The sequence below is a fragment of the Cottoperca gobio genome, chromosome 2 (assembly GCF_900634415.1).
Source record: "Cottoperca gobio chromosome 2, fCotGob3.1, whole genome shotgun sequence".
Lineage (NCBI taxonomy): Eukaryota > Metazoa > Chordata > Actinopteri > Perciformes > Bovichtidae > Cottoperca > Cottoperca gobio.
In genome coordinates, this window is record NC_041356.1 from 6,045,702 (window position 1) to 6,069,045 (window position 23,344).

Here is a 23,344-nt window from a genome sequence, read left to right on the forward strand (position 1 = left end):
TTTCTAATAACATCCTGAAACAATGGGACACCATCTGTCCCGAATCCTCTTAAATAAGGTTTTAATTCGGCCCACGTGGCCCTGTTTCAGACAAAGCTCTGCCCACACGCCAGTTCAGGAACCCCCACCCTCACACACACACACACACACACACACACACACACACACACACACACACACACACACACACACACACACACACACACACACTGCAGACAAAGGTGACCCCACCAGCGCCTGATGTTTTCATCACCCGGACAGCTAACGTGACATTTAGTGCATCCATTCAACCCGAGGGCTGAAATGAACACCCAGTCTGCACCATATGCTGGTCACCCATCACACCCACTTTTTGATATTTGAAATGGCTCTCTGATATTGAGTCAAGAGGAAACCCGAGGCGTTGCATAAATTAATTAAATGTGTCTCTATGAAGCATGTTGAGTGCCGTTCTGAAGAGCCAGGTGTGAACCCAAAAGCAGACCCAGACACATACAGTAGAAAGGCATTTAAAGAACCTTCAAAGGCAGCCATAAGGTTAGCTGATACCATATAAGGAATGTGTGTTTTATTACACAAACACTCACTTTACTTTCATTTGTGTTTAATATGGCAGGTTGTTTTTTTTAGATTAAATGTCTAATTTGTTTTTAATAAATGTGAAAAATTGCCATCACACTTTTCAGTTTTCCTGTTTGTGTTGTAGTATGAATGAATCACACACGCAAACAAACAAACACAAACAAACTGTCAGTTATTAGGCATGAAGGGTGAGTTTCAAACCCTATTTTTCTCCCAGAACCCCCATAATCCCCTGCTGGGTCACACAGATTAAGGACTTGTCCAGAAGATGAGATACAGTGCTCCCTGGCACTCTTCAGCATCGCCCTGACACACACACACACACACACACACACACACACACACACACACACACACACACACAACACACACATAATGTTCATTGCTTGGAGTCAGGCCTAAACCTCTGCGGCTTTGTTCAGCGCAGATCTGACCAGATGTTCTGGAAAGTTGCGGAGGAGTGCGCAAAGTAGGCGGGATATTCAAATATTCTAGCGCCTGTGCTAATCTCGTTGTCGCTAGCAATGTGATACGTCTGTGTCAGCCTGAAGAGTGCTGCTCATACTGTATATATCTTAGCTTTTTCATATGCTCCATGTTCTATATATATTACGCACTGCACTGCTTCTTTTGCACTTCTGGTTAGAGGCTAACTGCAATGACAATATAGTTTAATCTGACCTGACTGGCATATATTGTTAAAACACACCTGGAATTTCCAAGTTGCTTTGAACCCTCCCCCGATGTCTGTAGAAGATTGGGTGGCAATCCATCCAATAGCTGTTGAGATTCTTCAGCGTGGACTAAAGCGGGGGATCAACCGAGCGGCGTTACAATCCCTAGACACACACTGCTAAACATGTCTGCATTGTTTCTTATTCAATGTATGACTGAAGAGATTTGTAAGAGAGAAAATGATTTTGGGGTCGGAAGTCACGCACTGTATAATCCCCTTCGGCCATATGACTACACGAGAAATGAGAAACAATGAAGCGAGGTTTAGAGGTTAACCAAGGATAAATGCACCAACACAGCCTGTAGTTTATTTGTGTGTTTGAAGCCTTTATGTGCAGCGTTGACCACGCACCCTCTAACTTTGCTGAATCCCGTTTCATCTTCCGCCATTTCAAACGATTTGTGGGCTTCAGAAAGAGCTCCTGCTCAGCTGCACATACTTTCTTATCTGCCTCCACAACTCCTGGCGTCCATTAAAGGGAAAGCCATGAGTGCCTGTCGAATGCCTGTCTTCCCTCATTACAGTGAGATAGAGAAGAAAAAAGTGGAGCCCAAATGGGGTCGTCTCAAAGTAATGAGGACGTCGCCGCTCCTTCATGTTCAGATGTGCCGTTAATGGGAGAGAAGAAGAAGAGGAAAAGGAGGACACAGCAGTTTCTGGACGCCTCTGTAAAGACTTGACTTTAAAAGGTTTCCACATCACGCTCTTGTGACGGTCACATCCTCAACATCAGAGCGGTGTGATCTCGCAGTGATACTGGCTCCGCTGTTGCCATGGAGACGTCTAACACCACCGGTAGGGTGCACTAATTGAGATCTTTTAGCGATGCTATCAGTTCCCCGAAAACTTCTCACGTGGCCTCGTGACAGCTTGAGGCAGAAACCAAAAACAAATTTAGAACATAGCCATGAAGAGAGGCTGACTGAAAGTGTTATCAGTAAGATGATTTCTACTCATACAACCGGCTCAGCTGAAAGCTAAAGTTGTTGACATGCAGCCGACATGTTTAAGCTTTCTGTGCTGCCTGGAAGCATCAGTCTCGTGGACAGTTAGAGTGCAGCGTAAATAAGTAAGAAAGTTGTCCCTTGGGAATTGAGCAGTCAGTTTTTAATTTAAAATCAGCCAGCGTTAAGCAGCATTATATAACAACGATTACATGGTTTGCCATAAAGGTTTCTGCAGACGTTTATTGTTCACAGAGGATGACTCTTCATCTGGCGCTAACATCAGCTCAACTTTATAATTTGTCCAGTAAATAACAAATGACACTTCCGGCTGCATCAGCTTTACTTTGTGTGTAGTGCTCATTTGCAAATGTTAGCATGTTAACAGGCTAAATTAACATGATAAACAGTTATACTGTACATGTCTACCATCAGCATGTTAGCATTGCCAATGTACAATAAGACTGCATTCTTTATCATGACCAGCAGGGGGCGACTCCACTGGTTGCAAAAATAAGTCAGATTGTATAGAAGTCTATGAGAAAATGACCCGATTTCTCACTTGATTTATTACCTCAGTAAACTTTTTCCTAAAGACTTTATGTTCTCAATTGCTAGTTTCAAATCTTCAACACAGCATGATGCTCATTTTGTAAATTGGTCCCATTTATAGTCAAATAGACGATAAAGCAGTGTATGCTTTAGGACGTGGCAACCTTGTGATTGACAGGTCGCTACAACCAGATTCGGTGTTGCCCATTGTTTTGTCTTCGAACTTCAACCCTTTTACAGTGTCGTTTCAGTTCATGAAAGTTAATTGAGACGTTGTTTGGTCGCCAAAAAATGTATTCTACTTGAAAACCAAGATGGCGACGACAAACTCGAGGCTTCCGCAAACCAATGTGTGACGTCCTGGTGACTACATCCACTTCTTATATACAGTCTATGGTTATACCTAGTGATAACAGTCATTGAATGAGTTCTCTGATAGATGAAAGCTCACGAAGTACAGGAAGGATTCAGAGCATCAAAGAGCACTAAGGTTGTTAAGATCCTGGTTATTTTCTCCTGTGTGCTGCGTAAGCCTCACTACAGACATCACGATGACCTTTGTAGCGTCTTCCTGACCCGCTGATTGAGTCCATTATGCATCTCTTGTGTCGGGCTTTGATCTCTGATCCCAGAGGTTGACCTCAGCATGACCTACAGTGTCTGTTGTCCCAAGCCTTTGGAAATTGCTGCTGATGCTCAGAGCGTTGGGTGTCCGTCTCCGTCTGATACAAGATTGGAGGTCGAGAAGGAGATGACACTAACGTTTGCTGTCTACGTTAAGAGCAGATCAACTGTTAAATAATACTTTTGGTATGGTAGACCTACATCTACAAACTAAGCATTTTGAGGAAGCTAAACTCAACTTGCAGTACACATCCTGTCATCCCTGTGACTACGGCATGAAAAGTATCTGTTCATGTCTGCAAAGGTTCTTTCAGTCGTGACAAATATGTAGCCTTGAAATACAAAAGCAGACAATCTTTTCATAATGTGGCCAAGCGACTATTTTGTAAATTTTCCTTATCCGAGTCCTGAAACGAGTGAAATATTCTCCCACATGCAACAGTTTAAGCGTCTTTATGATCCCAGCTTTCCCCAACTTGCTTGTCTCACCTTGTACATTTCTATCTGTTTTGCTTTATCTGCCTCTTTTATCAGTAAAGCTGGAAAACAGGGCATCACTTGAGCAAACACAACCATACAAAGACGCCGGTACACACACACACACACACACACACACACCACACAGACACACACACACACACACACACACACACACACACACACTCACACACAGAAGCAGTGTCTCAGCGGCGGCTTTATGAGCCTCCCGCTGTCGCTTTAGTCTAATCCTTGCCATTTTAATGGGCTTCAGGCCTACTCTAAAAGGGAAACCTTTGGCAGAGCCAGATCGAAGCACTACACCTTTAATTGTTTCGTCTCTCACCTGGTAAGTCCTTCTCATTTCTCTGCAGAGATGTTCGTTCGTACTGTGTGTGTGTGTGTGTGTGTGTGTGTGTGTGTGTGTGTGTGTGTGTGTGTGTGTGTGTGTGTGTGTGTGTGTGTGTTCTTTGGTGTATATTCAGATCCTGGGCCTTTAATCTGTGGTGGTGATGATGACCCAGTTTTCCCTCCCATCCCACCCTCAGCCGTCGGTCACCAAGGAGACACTTCCCTTTCATCCCCGAACATCTCGAACACACACATCTAATGATATCAGCGTGAACACACACACACACACACACTTTTGTTGAAAATGTAAAAAGTAATTTCCCCAACAAATGCAGAGTTTCTTTCTGTCTCTTCCCGTGTTTTTCTCCAACCCACAGTCGAAGCAGAAAGCGGCTACATGAGCAACTTTGACGCTAATTCATGCAAACTAATCCCATCATGCTTTGTCATCATGTGCTGCCTGAAACACATGCACTTCCGTTCTGTGTGCACTGAATCTGCATGCGATTGCAAGGTTTAATGTGTAACACACACACACACACTCCTAACGCCGACCCAACGCTCACCCTCGACTGGATCTAGAGCTGCAACCATTAGTCGACTAACTGCATAGTCCATCGACAGAAAAGTAATTTTTCATGCAAAAATGTCAGAAAAGGTTGTTTTCCTCTCAAACATGGAGATTTCCTGCTTTTCCCTGTTTCATATCCTATTAAAGTGAACGTTATTTACCAAACGATTAATCAATAATGAAAATAATCCACAGTTGCAGCCCGAACTTCATCCGCCTACAGAAATGAAATCAAAGTGAGAGAACATCTCAGATATATCTCGCTTTATTTACCATATCTGACTCCTGTCAGTACGGATGGCTTAACCTAGACTCACCTCAACACACACACGCCCACACACCCATCTCCCCCCCCCCGCAGCCCCCTCCATCCAGCAATTTATCCGACGAGCCGCTAATCCCGCTGGCCCAGATTTGGTCCACAGTCTGCTCCACATGATGTTATGTTGTGATCGTCATCCCAACAACTGCACACACACACCCCACCCCATATGTGTGTACCGCACCCCACCCCCTCCCCAAGGCTGCCTGCCCGCACCATGTGACCTCTTCAGCAGTCATGTGACTCCTGTTGCACCTGTGACCTACTGCACTGAATCTGCAGCGCACGTCGCCGGCAGCAATGTGGGATAAGAGCTGCTTCCACACCGTGAGTCACAGAAATGCAAAGCAGTCCGGGTTCATCATCTTCATCATCATCATCATCATCATCACAATCATCATCTTCACTCCGGGGGTGGCGGAGCAGCAGGGGGAGGTGTGCTGTCTGTGTGTGTGTATATATGTTCTGACACATCAGAGGAGCCGTTGGGCTGAGTTTAAAAATGCTCACAATGCAGGACAAGGAAAAGACTAAATATGAAAGCAGATGTGAGGGTGAGGAGGTGGCGGTATTGAAGACATGGATGCATGTTTGAAATATTGAAACTGGCTCCTCTGCAGCGTCCTGTCAGGGCCAAGTCCTGCACAACACAATACGTGCTAAACTAAAGAACACCTTTCAAAACGGCATATAAAGAGCAAAGGACATAAAATCAATAGCAAAATCAATGTAGAAGATAGACAAAGTGAAAAACAAGTCAAGAAAACTGGCTGGACATGAGGTTGTAGGTTTCTGTGAGATAGTGCGATGCTGCATCCAACCTAAAAGTGATCAATAAAACCACCAATGCTAGAGATGAGGTGAACAAAGAATCACGCACTCTGCCACGTAACAGTTTCTCACTTCCGTTGTTTGCGTACCAGCCCCTCCCAGCCTGCTTCTCCCTCCCTGTCTCTCATCCTCACCTGAGCTCCACACAGAGCTGCACCTCAACACACCTGCTCCGTCTCTTCACTTCCTGGACAGATTCTCTTTTGTGAAACTCAGCTCAAAGGCCTGCTCACGGCAGCATTTGATATGGCAAAATACAGTTATTTAAATGGAAGTTTAAATATCGGGCCGCTGACCTACAGCCAGCCGTCTCGCTCACACCCGTCCTGTAACACATGTGGAAGCCGACTGCTTCTCTTTCTTAGGACGAGAGTCAGAATCATAAAACACTTCAAGGCAGATAATTCCAAATTTGCCAATCGTCGGTCTTAATTGGACTCTTATGCCAGTGTTGCTTTACGTCCACGACTATCAGAGTTTGAACACTTTTAGATAGTTTTGAAAAAGCTGCCCCGGAGTCATATGAGCTGTCACATCGACGCTCGTCAACTCCTCATCATTAACACTGGAGAACCAAACACTTGTTAATGCTGGGGAATGTGCTCTGCGGGTTCGGAGCGAACATGTTTCCCGTGGATTGACTTGATATATTTGCTTCTGTGTTTCGTGCCGTGTGCTATTATTTATGTATTTAAAAATAGATAAACAGCATTACATAACAACACGTACAATCGTACACCCGTTAGAATTAAAATATGTAGTATTGTTTGCGCAAATTAGTATATCAGTCAAAATATATCAGCTTTCAGCAACTTGCAAACTCAATATGTACACAGATAAGGAAACACAGTAGCTATGGTGTGTATTCAGCAATCCCTTTATATTTATATGACTATAATAATGACACCACTGCTGCAGTTTAAGTGTCTGTACACAGTTATTCTAATCAGGTCAGTGGATCGTTCCACTTTCTCCTTTTTTTTTTCTTCCAGCCGAGTGATCATTTATTCCTTCAGAATAAAAGACTCCTTAAAAATAAATCTGCAGCCTTTGAAGTCTGTCTGCTTGTCGGCTGTTACATTCAGCATCCATTCTGCAGATCAGCACGGAGAGGATGCAAGAGGATATGAGTTTGCACACATCCACAGAGACGAAAAAACGGCAGCGAGCACAAAGAGCGAATTCACGAAGGAGGGCGCACGGGAGGGGGAGGAAAGGAAAGGAGAGGGGGGAGGAAGAGGGGCGGGGGGAGTGGGGGGGGGTGGTGGAAAGAATAATGATGGAGACAATGAGAGGAGCAGATGCAGATGAAAGACGGGAATGTTGATGCTGATGCTGATGAGACTAAAGTAGCAGTTTGGGGGAATAACAGGCAAAAGGAGCCTAAAGAAGAGAAGTTTACGATGGCTTCCTGCAGAGAAATTGCTCCGGTTCTCCATCGCAGTAAATCATGTCACTTGACTACATCCTGTCTGTTCTCAACTTCTCACCGGCCTGAAGGCGATAAACAGCCCTGATGCCTTATTGGAAACAGATGTTGTGAAACGGAGAGAGAGAGAGAGAGAGAGAGAAATGACTGGAAAGGTTGTTGGATCAGGGATCTGATGAGATCAATCTGAACGCTACTGGTTTCAATTCGGAATTTCTGCAAATACATTGTGTTCTGACCACAAAGAAGTCACATGTACAGTCTGCTTCTATGGGTTTGGGTCAACCATGACAGGAAAGCTCGATTGGTGTTTTTTTAAATACTGACATTCACCTTGAGTGTTGTTTCCTGTTCTCTTGGTTGTTCATGCACGAGGTTCTGGTATTATCAATGTCAACATTTATCTGCGCTTAATACTGTATACACCACATACATGTCTGAGTGTAACCTCAGGGTTTTATGTCCCTTCCTGCCCAGGTTTGAATGTTTTTACTTAATCTATTTAATATTCTTGGAAGAGAACTCTCTGGATGTTATTCGCTCTTACCCAGGTTCAAATGTCATATGACCACAAACATAGACAAAACCACTACAAACAACTCAAACTGACTTCAGAACGACACAAAACTACCACAAAGAAACGTGAAACGACTACAAGGAGACGCAAAATGACCATAAAGAGACGCAAAGTTAATACAAAGACACACAATACGACTAAAACTATTTGCAAAACCACCACAAAAAGATGCAAAACGACTTACAATAGATTCAAAACAATCACAGAGATGTAAAACGACGACTACTACTTCAAAATGGACATTAAAACTTGAATGTCTGATTGTTTCTGAAGCTGTTTGTGCAGCTTGTGTGTGAGTTATTCCTCCTGCTGTGCTCTCGTGTGTCTCTTGGTCTCAAACTCAACGAGCTTACCTGAGTGAGTAAAGTTTATGAAAATTAGGAAACTCTGCACTTCCGGCGGCATGCACTTCCACTGTACACAACAGACATTGTCTTCTGTGTTTCAACCTTGTGCAGCCTGTTTAATCCACAGTGAGGGCGCAGGTTCAGTCTTTTTTAATCCAATCAACATCTAGCTCTCACATGAGGATGTGGGAAGGAGACAATCAGGCAAACTCACGTGTGACCTTCCAACAGGAGATGTTTTCCAGAAAATATGTAAGAAGACACTACAGGACTGCATTGTTGTTAATATTCCTGCAACATGCATGCACTAATGGAATATTCTTTAATTAAATGATGAAGTCTTCAAAAGTTTCAAAAGCTGCTCTGTGAAATGCAAACACACACTGCAGTGCTACATGTATTTTAAAGACGATTTTCACTTTCTGTAACGATGTTCGCTAATCGTGCACGAGCGCGCAATGGTGACCCATGACATCCAAAGCTAATGTAACTATCTTCCCCCAGAGGATAATGTTGCTAATAACTGACAAAGGGCTGCAGGACCGTCAGCATGAAGCGATGAAGTTGTACTTTTAGTTTGAGCCTTTAAACCGATAAGCATACACGCAAATGACAAGAAACGAGCCGCATCACGCGCAGCGCACACGCGCAGAAGAGGTCCCTGCAGCTGCTGGAGGACAGCGTCCAGACAAGAGGCAACAACAAGAAGGCAACAACAGAAAGAAGCGAAGTGACCCCATTTCTTCTACTGTTGAGACGAAAGTACAGAATAAATGTAGAGGATAGTTCACCTACCCATTTTTCAGCTCGCCCTGAGACAAATAAAAGTGACAAAACTCCCGGATGATGTCCACAGGTTGCTTGGAGGGGGGCTGCATACAAACAACTGGACGTCCCGTTTTGGAATCAGGGGGTGGAGGTGTATGTGTGACGTCACAGCCGGGTCTAGAAATCAGACTTCCCTAATCCAAGTGGCCTGGCTGGTCCCCCACGCGTTATTAAATAAAAAGGAAAGTACGAAAATGCAACAAAAAACTTATAAAACAACACTTTAAGTGCAAATATGTTTTGGATGTAGACATTTAGCTTACTGCATAATATTTACAATAAAGTGAAATAATCATTGAAAACCTACTCTCCCGTTTTTAGTCTTTTTATCTAAATTAGTTATTGTTTCAAATTTGTATTTTTCAGTGAAGAAAATGACTATATGCAACGTAGAATAAAAAATAAAGGATATTAAATGAAATGGCTGTACAGCCAATAAAGTGGAAGGGTTTTACAGTATTCTTATTCTAGAATGAAATACAGATTTGTAAAAAATCTTTCAAAGATAAATTAATTTATGTAATGCTCCCGGTTGTGAGTGTTTTTAGGTCAGTGTGTCATGAGTGACAAGGAATGCTTCAGAACTGACTGATGCTTGTTAAAAACGACTGCAACAGCAGTAACATAATCGAGAACCAGACTCCCATTACAAAATAAAAGGTAAATAACAAATCACCACTGACAAAGCAGGTTTCATCACACAGAAAACACTTTATTATAAACACGTTATATGAAAACACAGATCCTTCAGTCAAAAAAAGAAAAAAAGGTTGCTGGTTGTTGCAAGCACAAGATAAAAGAGACTAGTCGACGTCCCTCCTGAGAAACCACACGAACGGCTTTGAACTTTGAGCTTTGAAATGTCAGAATGAAAGGAGGCACAGTTTAGAAGCAACCACAACAAATCACTCTTAGTGCATATCGAAAAGTGAAATATCAGACGCAGTCATGCGGGAACGCTTCTAAATTTGAACAGAGGAAGGGGGTTGAAAATGTTTTTGTGGTTAAACTAAGTTGACAGGCATAAGAGGAGCTACTGCAGCGTCACCAAACCAGAGGGTGAACAGAAACAGAGAAGGAGGAAACACACAGGAACATGTTTGAATATACCGACAGGAGCGGTTTTACTGTACATCTCAACCTTAGCTGACTCCATTTTCTCAGTTTGTGTCCTGAAATCTAGCAAAAACAACGGTGGAAAGCCACAAAAAACAACATGTTGTGTCGCCTCAAAATCCTATGTTTTCATTAAGAGCATCAGCTGACGGGTCTGTGACGTTCACGTCCGGCTAAGCAGAAGCCCAGCTAATTTTTGCAACTTTTTTGTGCTTAAAATAACTTGTAACCCTCAGATAACCCGCACTATTAGTTCTACATCAGCAGCCTCAATCCATTACACGCCAAAGCCGGCGTCTCACCGAGAGATCAGAGAAGGGATTTTCTCCAAAATCAAACCGTTTACAGCCGTCACAGTTTCAGTGGGATAACGGGCCAGTACTTGGGCTGTTTGAGGTCACAGTGTCTGTCGAAGTTGAGCTGCATTGCCGCCTCCATGGCCTGAATCTTGGCCGCGTCCTTGCCGTATAGCTTCTTCATCTCAGCCCCGCGTCTCTCGCCGGGTCGCTCAGAGGGAGGAGCCATGCTGCTTCGCCAGGAGCTTCCGCGCAGGTCCTGGTCGGCCGGCACGTAGCTGTCGTGCTGCTCGGCCTCAATCAGCTGTTGCTTCTCTGCAGGGACAAGAAAACTGATTATCTTCACAAATCGAGCAGTCGAGTGTCTTCATCTCATACTGATAAAGTGATGGAGATGGAAGAAGTTTGGCAATAACGTCACAATCTTTTCCTCAACACCCTGTTCTCTTACTCAGCTCCTCTTTGTGTTTCTCTGTCTGGGCGAAGTACTGCCGAAGCTCCTCGCTGATCTCCATGTTGCTGACGTCACACTCGATCTCACCGTCCGAGCTGCTCTCCTCGTCACCCTCCCCTGCGTTCCAGTCTGCGTAGCGCTGCGGCTGGCTGCTGGGACGCTGCTCCCGGATGTGAGCGTGGCCGTATGCAGCCTCCAAGGCCTTTCTGTAGGCTCGCTGGTGTCTCTGGTTCCAGGCCATGGCCTGCTGGTAGTGCTGCCAGTAGCGGCTGTACACAGGGCTGGAGAAGCAGGACATCACAGTGCTAATGTCCTCCTGCCAATGAGAAAGATCAGTTTTAATGCTTATTCCATTGCATTCACAGTCTTTTCATAAAGAATCAGCCAGTTTTAGATTCATTTAGGAGGTATACTGGGCACTCCGGTGTCTCCAGCAGTGAATCAGACCAGAGACCTTTACTGGATCGTCTCTAAACTGCATAGCATAGTCATGTTGACCAGGAAAGAGAGGAGGACAGTGGACACAGGGAATAAGTCTCCTACTCCCTCATTTGACTTGTATGATTGATGTTTTTTCACTGTGTCACATTTTAAATTGCAATGTCAGAAAGAAACAATCTATAAAATCTTACTTCCAATGTCTTAGCATTTTTAGGACATTTGAAAGACTGATTCAAGACATTTTAGAAACAATCAAGGCATTATTTTTTTGATTAATGAATTCAATGTCTTATACTTTAAAGACTTTTGTCAGGATCAGTGGGAACCCTGGAAAATGTGTCACTTCCTGTGGACATAACACCTGAGTTTCCCGAGGCTAACAGGTCCCTGAACGTCTCAGTGAATGGGTATCTGCTGCATATGTTGCAGTGGTTTAGGATTATAATAGGGGGGGGGGGTGTTATTATAAAATCATGCACGGTGCACCTTTAATGAGCAATACTCAAGCTAAAAACGGTAAGAGTTCTCCTTCTCGGCTTCCTTACCATGATTGAAGATGTTTGCAGTTTCTTTCTGACAAACTTTGTTATTTCAACCGCAAACTAATTCTGAAAGATAAAGAATAACTATTAAGAACAAACAAATCAGGAGTACGTTAAACAATACCTGCTTCTGGTGAGTTATATTACGACTCTGAAACACAACAGTTAAACTAACTTTAAGGGTTCGGGGGGGATGAGAGGAGCACGCTGACATCTTGAAAACAAAAATGGACGCCAAGCACCACCAACAATAACACCCTGTAACTGCAGTTAACACATGTAATGTAAAGGTTGTAGTTACATGCTGAATGCCTCTCATTTGCAATCATTTACCTCCATGCTGTGATGTCAACTTGTTTAGCGGCTCATGATGCTTCCTGAAAGACAAATTTCCCAGCAGCCTTTGAGCGGAAGCAAAATAAAATCTGGCTACGTGGCGCCACCTCGTGGTCATCGCGCGCACCTGCAGGATATAATAACTGGTTTTATTGATCCCGAAATTCGGTTGTTGCAGGACAGAAACAAATATAAGAATAACAGAATATGAATAATAAAATAACAATAGAAACTACAAGAGTATCTAATAGTCTATATGATAAGATTAAGTAATGGTATTCATTGTATGTAATATAATGGAATAATTTGAATTGTGAGGATTTAATATCTTACATTTGACCATTTTGATAGTTTTGAAAAGTAATAATGAAAGGCCTTGCTTTCTTCATCCATGTTTTTAGCTCTTAACTTACAGTACTGTTCGTATTCGTGCCTACCTCTGATGTGCAAAATGAACTGAGTCTGTTTTTTCTGTCTGATTTAGGGTGAATCTATAAGGAATGTGGACATGTAGGTGTATGACATGCCATGAGGGTCAAAGGTGAAGTTCTCCTTACCTCAATCTCTACATTGAGTTCATTCTCTTATGTACATTTGGCTACAATATTGTGTAGGAGTAAAGTTTGTAAAACCATTTTCAGTGCATTGCACCTTGATATCTTTGTTCTGTACCTACATATGCGCACACATCATCAAATATATGTATGTGGGGTTTTAGTTTTTGAATTAGATATATAACATTATGTGGGCAAGGACATTGTGATATTCCAGGACGGCGGGGTAAGACAGAGTAGTTGGGCAGAGTGTGTGAGTGCTGTGAGACATGTTTGACTGTCTATCTGGGTCATGCTTTGGCTTGAGGCTTCAAAGCTTTCAGAGTGAATGCAAAAAGACAGATGTGCCTTTTCCAAACACATTTCCTCCTCTGATGTTTGAATGGATGAGTTCACACAATAGAAAAAGTATTTTCAACATTGCAGAACATGGATTTTCTCAAGATGAACCATGTATTTCTTCCTTGAATACTACATCAGATTGCTGTGTAAGTAGCAGTCGATGTATACATTGCTTAAATAAACGACCCAGTGCATAGTGGATAATGCACGGCCGTATTTCATTATGCATTTCATATTTATCAAAGTAAATATTGACCTTATATGGATGTCCTTTCTTCTTCTGTTTACAGCTACGCTATATGAAACAGCATGGATCATAAGAGGTACGTTTTATATTTCCTTAATGTCGCATTACATGATGGGAAGTTAACATTTTGTGAATGCTTTTATTTCTTATATTTGGCTCATATTTTTGGCTTTTGTCTCAACAAGTTATTGATAATTTCCATTCACATCTTTAAATAAAACTGAGTTTTACTAAATATAATAATGCATTAGACTTTTATTTATTAATAATTGTGTTATTCATAGTCAAAGGTGGACTCAGATCTTTAACTTAAGTAAAAGTAGAGTAGAAATACAAGTAAAAGTCATGCATTCAAAATGTTACTTAAAGTACCAAAATGAAAATCATTCTGCAAATAACAAATATCAAATAAATGAGTAAAAAGTACAATATTTTCCTTTGAAGCAGGAAATGTAAATACTCAAGTAAAGCAGTACAAGAAGCTCAAAATGTAATAATTGAAATAGCTTTAGTGTGGACTAACTAACACCTTCAATGATTCATTACAGGCCATGCAGTTCTATTCTGCGTCTCCTGCTCCCCCTGCTGGTGGCCTCATGAATAATTCAGTTTATTTGGTGCATAAAAACAAACTTTCTCAGCTCGAGACCCAAAAGAGACATTTGGTGTCTCCCCGGGACACAAACTCACAAATCATGAATTTCCACAACATCCACATTTATAAAACACAGAAGTCAACAGACCACGACTCTAAAAGGTGTCTAAGAGCTGTCATTGTTATTGACGCTTTGGTTTCTGTTATGTGCTCTTCTTGTCAGAGCTTCTTGTTATTATGCAGGGCAACTTTCACATCTCTGACTTAGATGTATTTATCTGTGGGCAGCGTCGTCTGGCTGCGATCCTTCATATTTAACTGAATAAGTATTTAAATATGTTCATTAATGGAAACACAATTCCTTCAGATTTTCCCTTCAGTACTTGACAGTGGTTTCCCCAGGTAAGCAACCCTTTGGGTAATGTGTGGAGCGCTACTTGATTCAATTATACAACACAATGCTGCAGGAGGAAGACAGTAATCTAATCTGATCTGTGAGCTGCGGCTGTGTGTTGTCTGAGCAGACTCCTCCAGATCGACAGAGGAAGACGAGGTGAAGCCTTGGAGATCATTGTGTTCCCGTGTGAAGGTATGTCTGAAGTCAGATCCTTTTTCAGTGTTTTGATTGTTTTTGGATTAGTATTACCATTATGTTGCTTTTTTACCTCTTAAAAGTTGAAGGTTGTGCTCATTTGAACTCCTTTATATCATGTTGGTAGTTTAATCTACAGCAGAGCTTCATATTCTATCAGATCATCCTGTGTTTGTAGTTTTGTCCTGTGAGACCCGCGTGTCTCCAAACAGTCTTGCTTTCAACTTGAATTTGTTGATATTCTTTTTATATTTAAAGCTCGACATTAGTCAAAGCCATTAACTCATCATGGTTAACGACATGGAGCTCAGGACGACTGACGGCGGCCGGGACCGGGCCCAGTTCTGGGAGGCGTTCCCCCCGGTGCAAAGGTCAGACTGACGATGACACACTACTAAATGTCATTTATCATTTGTTGTGCATGTGTTCTGTATGTAAACATGTGTTTAGTCCTGCCTTATGAAGAGAAACGATTAATAATTTTTATTTGTTTGCTTTTCAGATTCAACTGGTCCGTCCTGCAGGATGTGAAGCCCGTCGTCAGGCTGCCCAACAACAACTACGGCACACTGGCGACCAGCAGCGATTATCGAAGGATCCACACGACGGTGAGTTGTGTTTCTTGACACCAGCTTTGTTGTGATGTGTAAATAACTCACCTGCGGAGTTTTTGATGCTGTTTTTCCTGCAATTGTTCAGTGATAATAAGAGTCCAGAATGATGTATGTTGCCGAGTCCAAACTGGCGTTTTTCACTTTATTAGTTTTCACATTTAAAGAAATCTTTTTGTACAGTATACGAAAGTACAAGAAACAAAAGCACAAACAAACTCAAGTTTAGTTTTTGTTGTTGTTTGAATAAAGTCAAAATGTGGAGAATAAGGTCAAACATTAAGGTCAGGCATAAGAATAAATAAATCGGAATAAATTGCATTTTGAGAATAAATCAAATTTCTAGCTTTCTAGAGTTCGAAATTATTGTTGACATTTTGACTTTATTCTTGAAATGCAAAATAAAAAAAAATCTTCCTAATTTCTTTCCCCTTATGCCTGTTCCTAAGACTCTTCTGTAATTATTATCATTAGGTGTCCCCATTTTAAAAAAAGATTCAAAATGGTGCACAAAAAAACACCAAAAGAACTTCTCCTCGGTTTGAACACATCTTTGAAAAGACTCGACCGTATCCTTAAACTTCCTGTTGTCTCTCATTTGAATCCTCTGCGGCCTCAGCTCCTGCATGTGATGGCCAGCAGCAGCTTCCTGGAGCAGAAGCTAGAGCGCTGCCTGAGGACCCAGAAGGCTTTCATTGTCCTGGTGATGGTCTTTGGGCTCCTGCTTCAACAAAAGAAACTAAGAATCAAAGACCTCAGAAGTTCGTCTTCACATACTGTACATGCTCTACAGGGCTTTTGTTGGTTTTATATGTGCAGTATTATATTTCTTTAGAAATCTATGCTCTTTTGCATACAAGTAAATGTCCGGCCTAAACCCCATAACAAATAGAAACCATTGACAAAGTGCATTTTTCATATTAAGGCGAGATACATAAACATTTTATTCATGCACTGGATCATTTTGAGATTTTGGGCTATTTTGCTTCCATAACACGTCTTCTTTCAGACTTATTTTACTAACTTTGTCTATTTGTGTCTGTAGATTTCTCTTAAATTCACCTAAAGTTAGCATTAGATAATGCCTCATTTGCATATGAAAACATAATATTTCAGAAAAAGTGTAATACAAAAAAATATTGTCTTAATGTAAGTAACCAACTGGGGAAGTTTCATGTTGATATCTATTAGGGTATAAGTCATTTTGTACCCTGAGCCAAGTATTATTTTCTACTACTTTTAAATGTATAAACTAGCTGTTAACGTGTGTATTCATACGTACAATAAACTTACATTCAAGGTGTTTAGCTGTGGCATTTTTGTCTTATATGAAAAAATAGGTCACACGCAGACAGGAAACGATGACAAATGTCCGTGGTCGTAATGGAACGTTAGCTGCACAGCATACAGCGTGGTGTGTGTGTCTTAACCACCAGCCCACCACAGCATCTCTCAGGGGACCGTGTTACATAAGGGAATGCAGAAGACGCTTTTTGTAAATTACCATTAATTGACGTTACAGATATACTTAAATAAGTATACATGTAAGTATAAATAGGAAAATGTACTTAAAGGGTTAGATAGATGGTCTTTATTGTCCCCTATATAGGTCATAGGTCACATAGAAGACAGTATAATAAATGTATAAAAAATATAATAAATATGTAAAAATAGACACCACCGTGCAAACAATTATAACATACAAGATTTTTAGGCAATGCCTTCTAATAATTACTATTACTAATAATATTATCTATGCATAAAAAATGTCCCCTGTGACTATTATAAATGATTACATTGGATTATTATTACTTGTGCATTAATGTAAAAGCAGGACTTTACTGTTGGTTGAGGTGGAGCTCATTTTGATCTATTTTGTGTCTGATTGCAACCAAATGATTATTTTCATAATTTATTAATCTGCTGTTTATTTTCTCCATTAATTAATTGATTGTTTGGTTTGTAAATATTCTGAATAGTGACGGTTTTGTCCAAACCTCAAAAATATGTAAAAAGAGAGAAAATCCTCACACTTGAGTTTAGTTTACCGACTGCAACACTGTTACTCAGACGTCTCTATGATTATGGATCAATGGACACTGTTTTATGTTCTGCTTCTGCCTCTGTGTTTGTGCTTTGGCTCTGAAGGTACAGTACAGGAGCTTTTCTTTACATACTGTTTATACCTGTTTGCTAGTTTTGCCTTTAATACATTTCCTAACTTTGGATTTCTTGCAGGGACTGAAGTGAAAACTATTGGAAGTGGATCAGATGTCACTACAATATGCAGCAATACTACACGGATCACCATCACACTTCTAGTGTGTCGGATCAGAACAGAGAGGAGTGGAGACGAGTGTCGTCTGCTGTATGAACATGGAGGGGGCTTTGAGAGCGAGTGTGACTCCAGGTTCTCACTCATGATGGAGAATCAGACTGTTTTTCTTCACCTGACCAGTTTAACACCAGTGGATAGTGGGAACTACACCTGTGAATGCACACACTCAGGGAACCACTACTCTCCGTCTGAATATCACTGTAGAAGGTAAATGTTCCTCTCATACTTTGGCTAAATTTAAGCTGGTTATTTTCCACAGTGTAGGCCATTGTTGATGTCTGTTAGGGGAGACACTACACTATAAGCATGAAACTTACCCTGCTGATTATTTATATTGAGACAATTATGTTTTGTTTTACAAGTTTTCTGAAATGTTATATTTGAATATGCAAATGAAGCTTTATAATGCTAACTTTTGGTGAATTTAGGAGAAGTCTACAGACACAAATAGACAAAGTTAGTCAAATAAACAGCTAAATGTGTATTTTGGATGTTTTGGAGTTTGCAATAGCCCAAACTCTTGAAATTGACCAGTGCATGAACAAACACATGTTATTGCCTGTAGTGTCTCACTTTAAACCAACAAAAGTCTCTTCTGTTGTCTTTGATTGGCAGTTTTTAGTAAAACAATATTACTGTGTACAGCAGACAGCAGCCTTTAATGGCTTCTTTACAAACAGAGAAAATACCAGCGTCATTTTTCTGTTTTGTTTTTTTGCTTTACAATGTTTTAGAGGATGAAGACGGCAGCAGTTCAACACAGATGCAGATTCCGAGTGTTTTGATCGTCGTACCTACAGTCATCGTTATAACTGGAGTTCTCCTCGGGTTCATCTACAGAGGAATACGTCATGGGTGAGAGACTACTGTAACGTTCAAAGGAATGCTTCTTAAATGAATAGCACTCTCAAAAATAATTTTAATATATCCATTGTGGTATTAAAATGCACTTTCAGTTGCATATGAAATAATGAAGGAAGACACCTTTCATTTCCTGATCTATCTATAGAACAAGACAACACAAAGCAGGAAGAACCAGCATTAATATTCATAACTAACGCGTTGTTGTTTGCCCCAACAGAAGACAACCACCGAGCAGTCGTCCAAACACGGTAATGTTCTGACAAATGTAACACCTTCATTTATGTGGCTCATTTAAATGTGTATCTTCTTTACTTTTTATCCATGCGTCTCTCTGCAGGAGCCAGAAGACATAGAGCCGTACGGCACCTTCATGCAGAAAGAGAGCGAGCTTTATTCAACGCTCAGAATAAATGTCTGTGACACGAGTAACTCAAACATGTCGACCACAGAGGACACATTCAGGACATGATTATAACAGCTGTTGTCCAGCAGGTGGCCCTGTTTAGCTTCCTGACTGTATCCTTAGTAAGTTTAAAGTCTAAAATGTTAAATTACTCTTATTATGTTACACTGTAATAATGATCAGAATCATCCAATTATTTTACAAATAAACAGTTAAAACTAAGTTGTGTCTTTTTTAATATGTCTTTATTTATTAGTTTCTGAATATAAACAAACAACAAAATGCACTTTTCATATTAAGGCTTTGTCGATGTGCAATGAGATTTCTTTTTTTTAATGACAGAACATTCATTCTAATGCAAGTTTTTGTTATTATTATATAATATTAATGTTATTATATGATTATTGTAGCAGGGGAGTGATGCTTTAATTTAATAATGCACAGATATTTATGGTTAATAAATGATTGTATTGAAACCTAAACATTTGCAATAAATATCTCAATAGAGTATACAATATAAATATAATATATATAGTATATATGTATAAAATTAGTTTCTATATAAATTCTAAAAGGAAGAAATGGTGCTCCTGTAGATGATCGGAAATTGTGTCTGTAACAACGTTTTATTAATCAAAGATCGACAATATCAACTACAATCTATCCCTTGTTTGAATTAATACAAATCCACAGTGGAATCTTTTGTTACAAAGAATAAAGAGGATGTTCTTCCATTTCCATACAAACACTTGAATGCTTTGTTATAGGTTTTGTCTGTATAGCATCTGAGTTTAAGACAGGCCAGCAGCACAGTGGCAGTTCTAGACCAATATCACTCGGGGGGCCTTGCTGGGGCCAAGTGTTTTGTCAGAGGGGCACATTCAACCCGAGGAAGCCTTCAATATTTTTAGTTAAGTATAAATAATCGCGCACAACAAAAACAATACCATGATTGGTATGTTCCTGACTGATGACGGCATCTCTCCAGTGATCATGATGGGAGGTCCGGCTCTTTTCTAAGATTCAGCTCTTTTGGCTCTTACGGCTCCCAAATGGCTCTTCATTTAGTATAGACGGAATCGGAGTTTCGGGCATCCGGTGGAATCGCAATGCATGCTGGGGTGGCAAGACTAGAAAAGTGAGCACCAACTCTACAAGGGCCGCCATATTGGATTTATTCTCTACGTGTTTACATTTTATTTAGCTCGGAGCCTTCTATTTTAGCATAATTTAGCAATTATAAATGGTTTGTGCGTTGGTAAGCAATTTTTAATTCAGTGTTTTCATAAAAGCCTTATTTCTATGCATTTTATTCGTTACAAAAAAAATACACAATTACTATAGATAGTGTGCAAACACGTGACAAAACTGTGTGACGTATGCGTGCGACGCCATGTTGGTTGGATAACAAATCAACAATGGCGTCTAAAGCGAACAACAACAGCAATACAACTCCAACTTCTTCAAAGTATTGTGACTCTCTGGAGTCCTCTGCAAAGGCAAGATTCAGAGGAAAAGTCCAAATTTGCGGCCTTGACCCGTACACGCTAAAGCTGTCGGATTATATTGAGGATTTAGATTCATTACCGCCGATTGAATATCCGGATATTGTGAACGACCTTGTGCTACAAACGTTGTGGGCAACCAACGCACAAATGAAGGTATACAAGAGCTTAGATGCTTATAATGTCTTTGTTTCTGGCTGGGTTGGTAGTCTTCTTACCAAACCACTGAAAGATGACAGGGTGCTCGTCCATGCTCGTGTAAATCACTCGCAAAGAGCTCGAGATACACCGCTCAAGCCGTGGTTTGTGAGTGAGAAGAGCGGCGATGTTATCTTCGCACACTGTGATTGTATGGCTGGATTAAGCGAAGCATGTTCTCACATTGGTGCTTTGCTTTTTCGCAAGTGAAGTAGTCTCAAGAATAAGCCAAACAAAAACATGCACAGAAGAAAAGAGCAAATGGCTGCCATCACATGTAAAGAAAGTGCCTTATTTACCAGTCAGCGATGTAGAGAAGTAAGGTCTTACAGTGTTCGGGTATATCATAAGCACAAATGTTTAACGTAAACATTGAAAACATAGCTTTAGCATGAGCTCTTACCAGATATAAAGTGGACGCCACACACACTGATGAATTGTGCTTTGTCTTCTGTTAAATCCTCACGAGTTATGTTGCTAAACCAGCTGACGGCGTTCGGTAGACAGCAATTCATCCCTCTTTTGTGGATCGTTGTTTTTGATGATTTTAGGAAATCTAAAGAACCGTTTCTCTGGGTCACGAGTAGCGTTAAGACCACAATTATACACTGCGCACACGATTGGCATTTTCTTTCAATCTTAGATGTTTAAATACAAAGAAAATTACGAAGCATTGCAGCAACTCCCACGCGTACGGGCGCCGTCTTGGTTGCGTATATCATCCAACATGGCTGACTTACGGGTTGGGACGTAAGCGTGATGTCACATGCACACGATGTATTGTTTAACATTTAATCAAACCTTTAAACTAACAATTTAACACAGAATCACAGCAAACAAATCAAAGAAATAAAGGCCAAAGTCTTAACATCATGACACTTTAGATAAAAGTCTTTAGTGCAGAGCTTCTTTTTCGGTTTTCGCTCATTTCTTCACTTTCTCCCGACCTGTTGCATTTAAACCCGGCTCCCCGTCTCTCTCTGCCCCTCGTCCTTCTTTCACATAATGGTATGATCCTAGTCTGTCCTCGCATGTGATTGACCGCAGAACCGCCACTGCTGCAGCAGAAGATGTTATTAAGGATCAAGAGAACAGATTCCCTCGGCTCCATTGGGGATTTAGAGGAAACTAGTCAGCTGTCCTGATTGGAACAGCAAATTCAGCATCTGCATCTGTCAAGGTCGGCGTTTTTTAACTGCATTCAATCAGCAAGCAAAATAGAATTGAGACGTGTGCAAAAGCCCCTATGAGGCAAACCAAACTGTCTACATTAATAAGTGTAGGCTATTAAGTGCTTTAAGAATTTAGTCAACAAAAAAGACTTTCACTTTCTAATTCACTGTACATGTCTAAACTGCTTGGTCTTGTTTAAACTGCTTATACTCATTACACAGAAAGATGTAATGAGCAGCAAACCAGTTAGTATCAGGATCAGCAACATCTTCTTCTACTGTTGTGCAGAGAATACTTTCAGTTTAACCTCTGAGAAAAACTGAGTACATTTAATCAAGAAAGTACACATATGAGGTACTTTTATGTTACTTAATGTTTTATGACGACTTAAGTTACTTTACTTACATGTAATCAATAACAAATAATGAGATACTATGATGTATGATACTGCACTATAACACTGACAGCGTCAGGGGGCAGCAATGAATATGTGTTTTAATACTTAAAGTACATTTTGTTGCTATTTACTTCGAATTAAGTAAACATTTAAATGCATAGAGATACATTTAAAGGACCACCCATATGTTTGCTCTTCTATTAACCACCTGCTTGTGAAGTAAAGGTGGCTGAGGACGGTTGTTTGGTTTGTTGCGTGGTGGGTTGAGCAACATGCTAGTTATCTTTGTGTGTTATTAGCTGGTTGATATGAGTTTCTCAGCTGCTGTTGGCAAATCGGCTTCTTCACTTAAAAAATCTGTTTTTTTGAAGTTCCTCAAGTTTCAGCTCTTGGTCCACTTCAATTTGCTTCTGCTTGGACAGAAACTAAGACATTTAAAGGTATCTCCTCACACTGCTATGCTGATGATATTTGTGATGATGTTGTAGACTGTAAATATAACTTGCTATATAAGGGTGTGTTGCCAGTTACCTGTAGGGGGCTCTCTAGACTTGTGTCAGAGGATCATCAAAGGATATGACTCATGAAATATTTCTCATACCAGAGGGGTTACTAATTCGTGGCTATTGTTACTGTAAGCACAGAGGAACTGTATATAGTGATGTTCAGGTGCCGGTTAATGAAGGTTAGCCTAAACAGATAGAAGGTCACCTGCTCTGTACTTTGGTGAGAGGATTCAAAGGCAGTTCAAAGTACAGTAACATCATATCATCATAATTTAACATTAATACTGGGCTTCTATAGGATTGTTCTCCCAACATGTGGCACATTATACTGTCAAGAATTCCATAAAATGGATTCAATTATTTCCCCCAGACACAACCGCTCGCTCTAATCAGGAGAGTTATACTTTTAAAACCAAGGAAACTGAAGTTGTTTAGTCACTGTGACATTCTACATCATGTCTCACAGACATACGTTTGAAAAATCAGAGAAGTGGAACTTGTGACCAAAATAATAAGAGACACTTTCTGGTCATATCTAAATCATAGTGCTGCGTCTTTGTTGTTTGTGCATGGTAATGTTGGTTGGCAAGCCGCAAGCTGCTGGCTTGGTCGCGCATTCAGGTGACAGGTAGCCCAGGTACTTCCCAGTATTATTGTATTAAT

At 40.7% G+C, this 23,344-nt stretch overlaps 2 protein-coding genes across 6 annotated transcripts; one reads left to right on the top strand and one right to left on the bottom strand.

The window, feature by feature from the left end:
* Nucleotides 1-9,862: 9,862 nt before the first annotated feature.
* On the bottom strand, nucleotides 9,863-12,449 carry gemin8 (gem (nuclear organelle) associated protein 8). Of its 3 annotated transcripts, none has more exons than XM_029450358.1 (4): nucleotides 12,354-12,449; nucleotides 12,024-12,086; nucleotides 11,035-11,353; nucleotides 9,863-10,898 (listed from the first exon to the last, which is right to left on the bottom strand). In XM_029450358.1, exons 2-4 carry the CDS (start codon nucleotides 12,024-12,026, stop codon nucleotides 10,639-10,641), a joined length of 582 nt encoding a protein of 193 aa, XP_029306218.1. In that variant the 5' UTR covers nucleotides 12,027-12,086; nucleotides 12,354-12,449; the 3' UTR covers nucleotides 9,863-10,638. The 3 variants fall into 3 exon arrangements, with proteins under 3 accessions (XP_029306218.1, XP_029306236.1, XP_029306228.1); XM_029450376.1 differs by having other exon boundaries at nucleotides 12,322-12,366; XM_029450368.1 differs by lacking the exon at nucleotides 12,354-12,449 and adding an exon at nucleotides 12,196-12,330.
* On the top strand, nucleotides 11,854-19,124 carry LOC115020356 (uncharacterized). 3 transcript variants are annotated; one of them, XM_029450330.1, is made up of 12 exons: nucleotides 11,855-11,994; nucleotides 12,841-12,897; nucleotides 13,543-13,575; nucleotides 14,462-14,496; nucleotides 14,619-14,683; nucleotides 14,945-15,057; nucleotides 15,189-15,294; nucleotides 15,917-16,058; nucleotides 17,536-17,842; nucleotides 18,370-18,490; nucleotides 18,717-18,747; nucleotides 18,837-19,124. In XM_029450330.1, exons 6-10 carry the CDS (start codon nucleotides 14,975-14,977, stop codon nucleotides 18,374-18,376), a joined length of 645 nt encoding a protein of 214 aa, XP_029306190.1. In that variant the 5' UTR covers nucleotides 11,855-11,994; nucleotides 12,841-12,897; nucleotides 13,543-13,575; nucleotides 14,462-14,496; nucleotides 14,619-14,683; nucleotides 14,945-14,974; the 3' UTR covers nucleotides 18,377-18,490; nucleotides 18,717-18,747; nucleotides 18,837-19,124. The 3 variants fall into 3 exon arrangements, with proteins under 3 accessions (XP_029306206.1, XP_029306190.1, XP_029306198.1); XM_029450338.1 differs by lacking the exon at nucleotides 11,855-11,994 and adding an exon at nucleotides 12,081-12,153; XM_029450346.1 differs by lacking the exon at nucleotides 14,462-14,496 and having other exon boundaries at nucleotides 11,854-11,994.
* The last annotated feature ends 4,220 nt before the right edge of the window (nucleotides 19,125-23,344 follow it).

Bases quoted from the DNA above. Each gene is read 5' to 3' on its own strand.
- gemin8 (XM_029450358.1), bottom strand. The intron at 10,899-11,034 runs GTAAGAGAACAG...TTGTCCCTGCAG, and splicing joins GAAACACAAAGAGGAGCTGA to AGAAGCAACAGCTGATTGAG.
- LOC115020356 (XM_029450346.1), top strand. From the start codon at position 14,975: ATGGTTAACGACATGGAGCTCAGGACGACTGACGGCGGCCGGGACCGG. The intron at 15,058-15,188 runs GTCAGACTGACG...TTTGCTTTTCAG, and splicing joins GCGTTCCCCCCGGTGCAAAG to ATTCAACTGGTCCGTCCTGC. The intron at 15,295-15,916 runs GTGAGTTGTGTT...CTGCGGCCTCAG, and splicing joins ATCGAAGGATCCACACGACG to CTCCTGCATGTGATGGCCAG.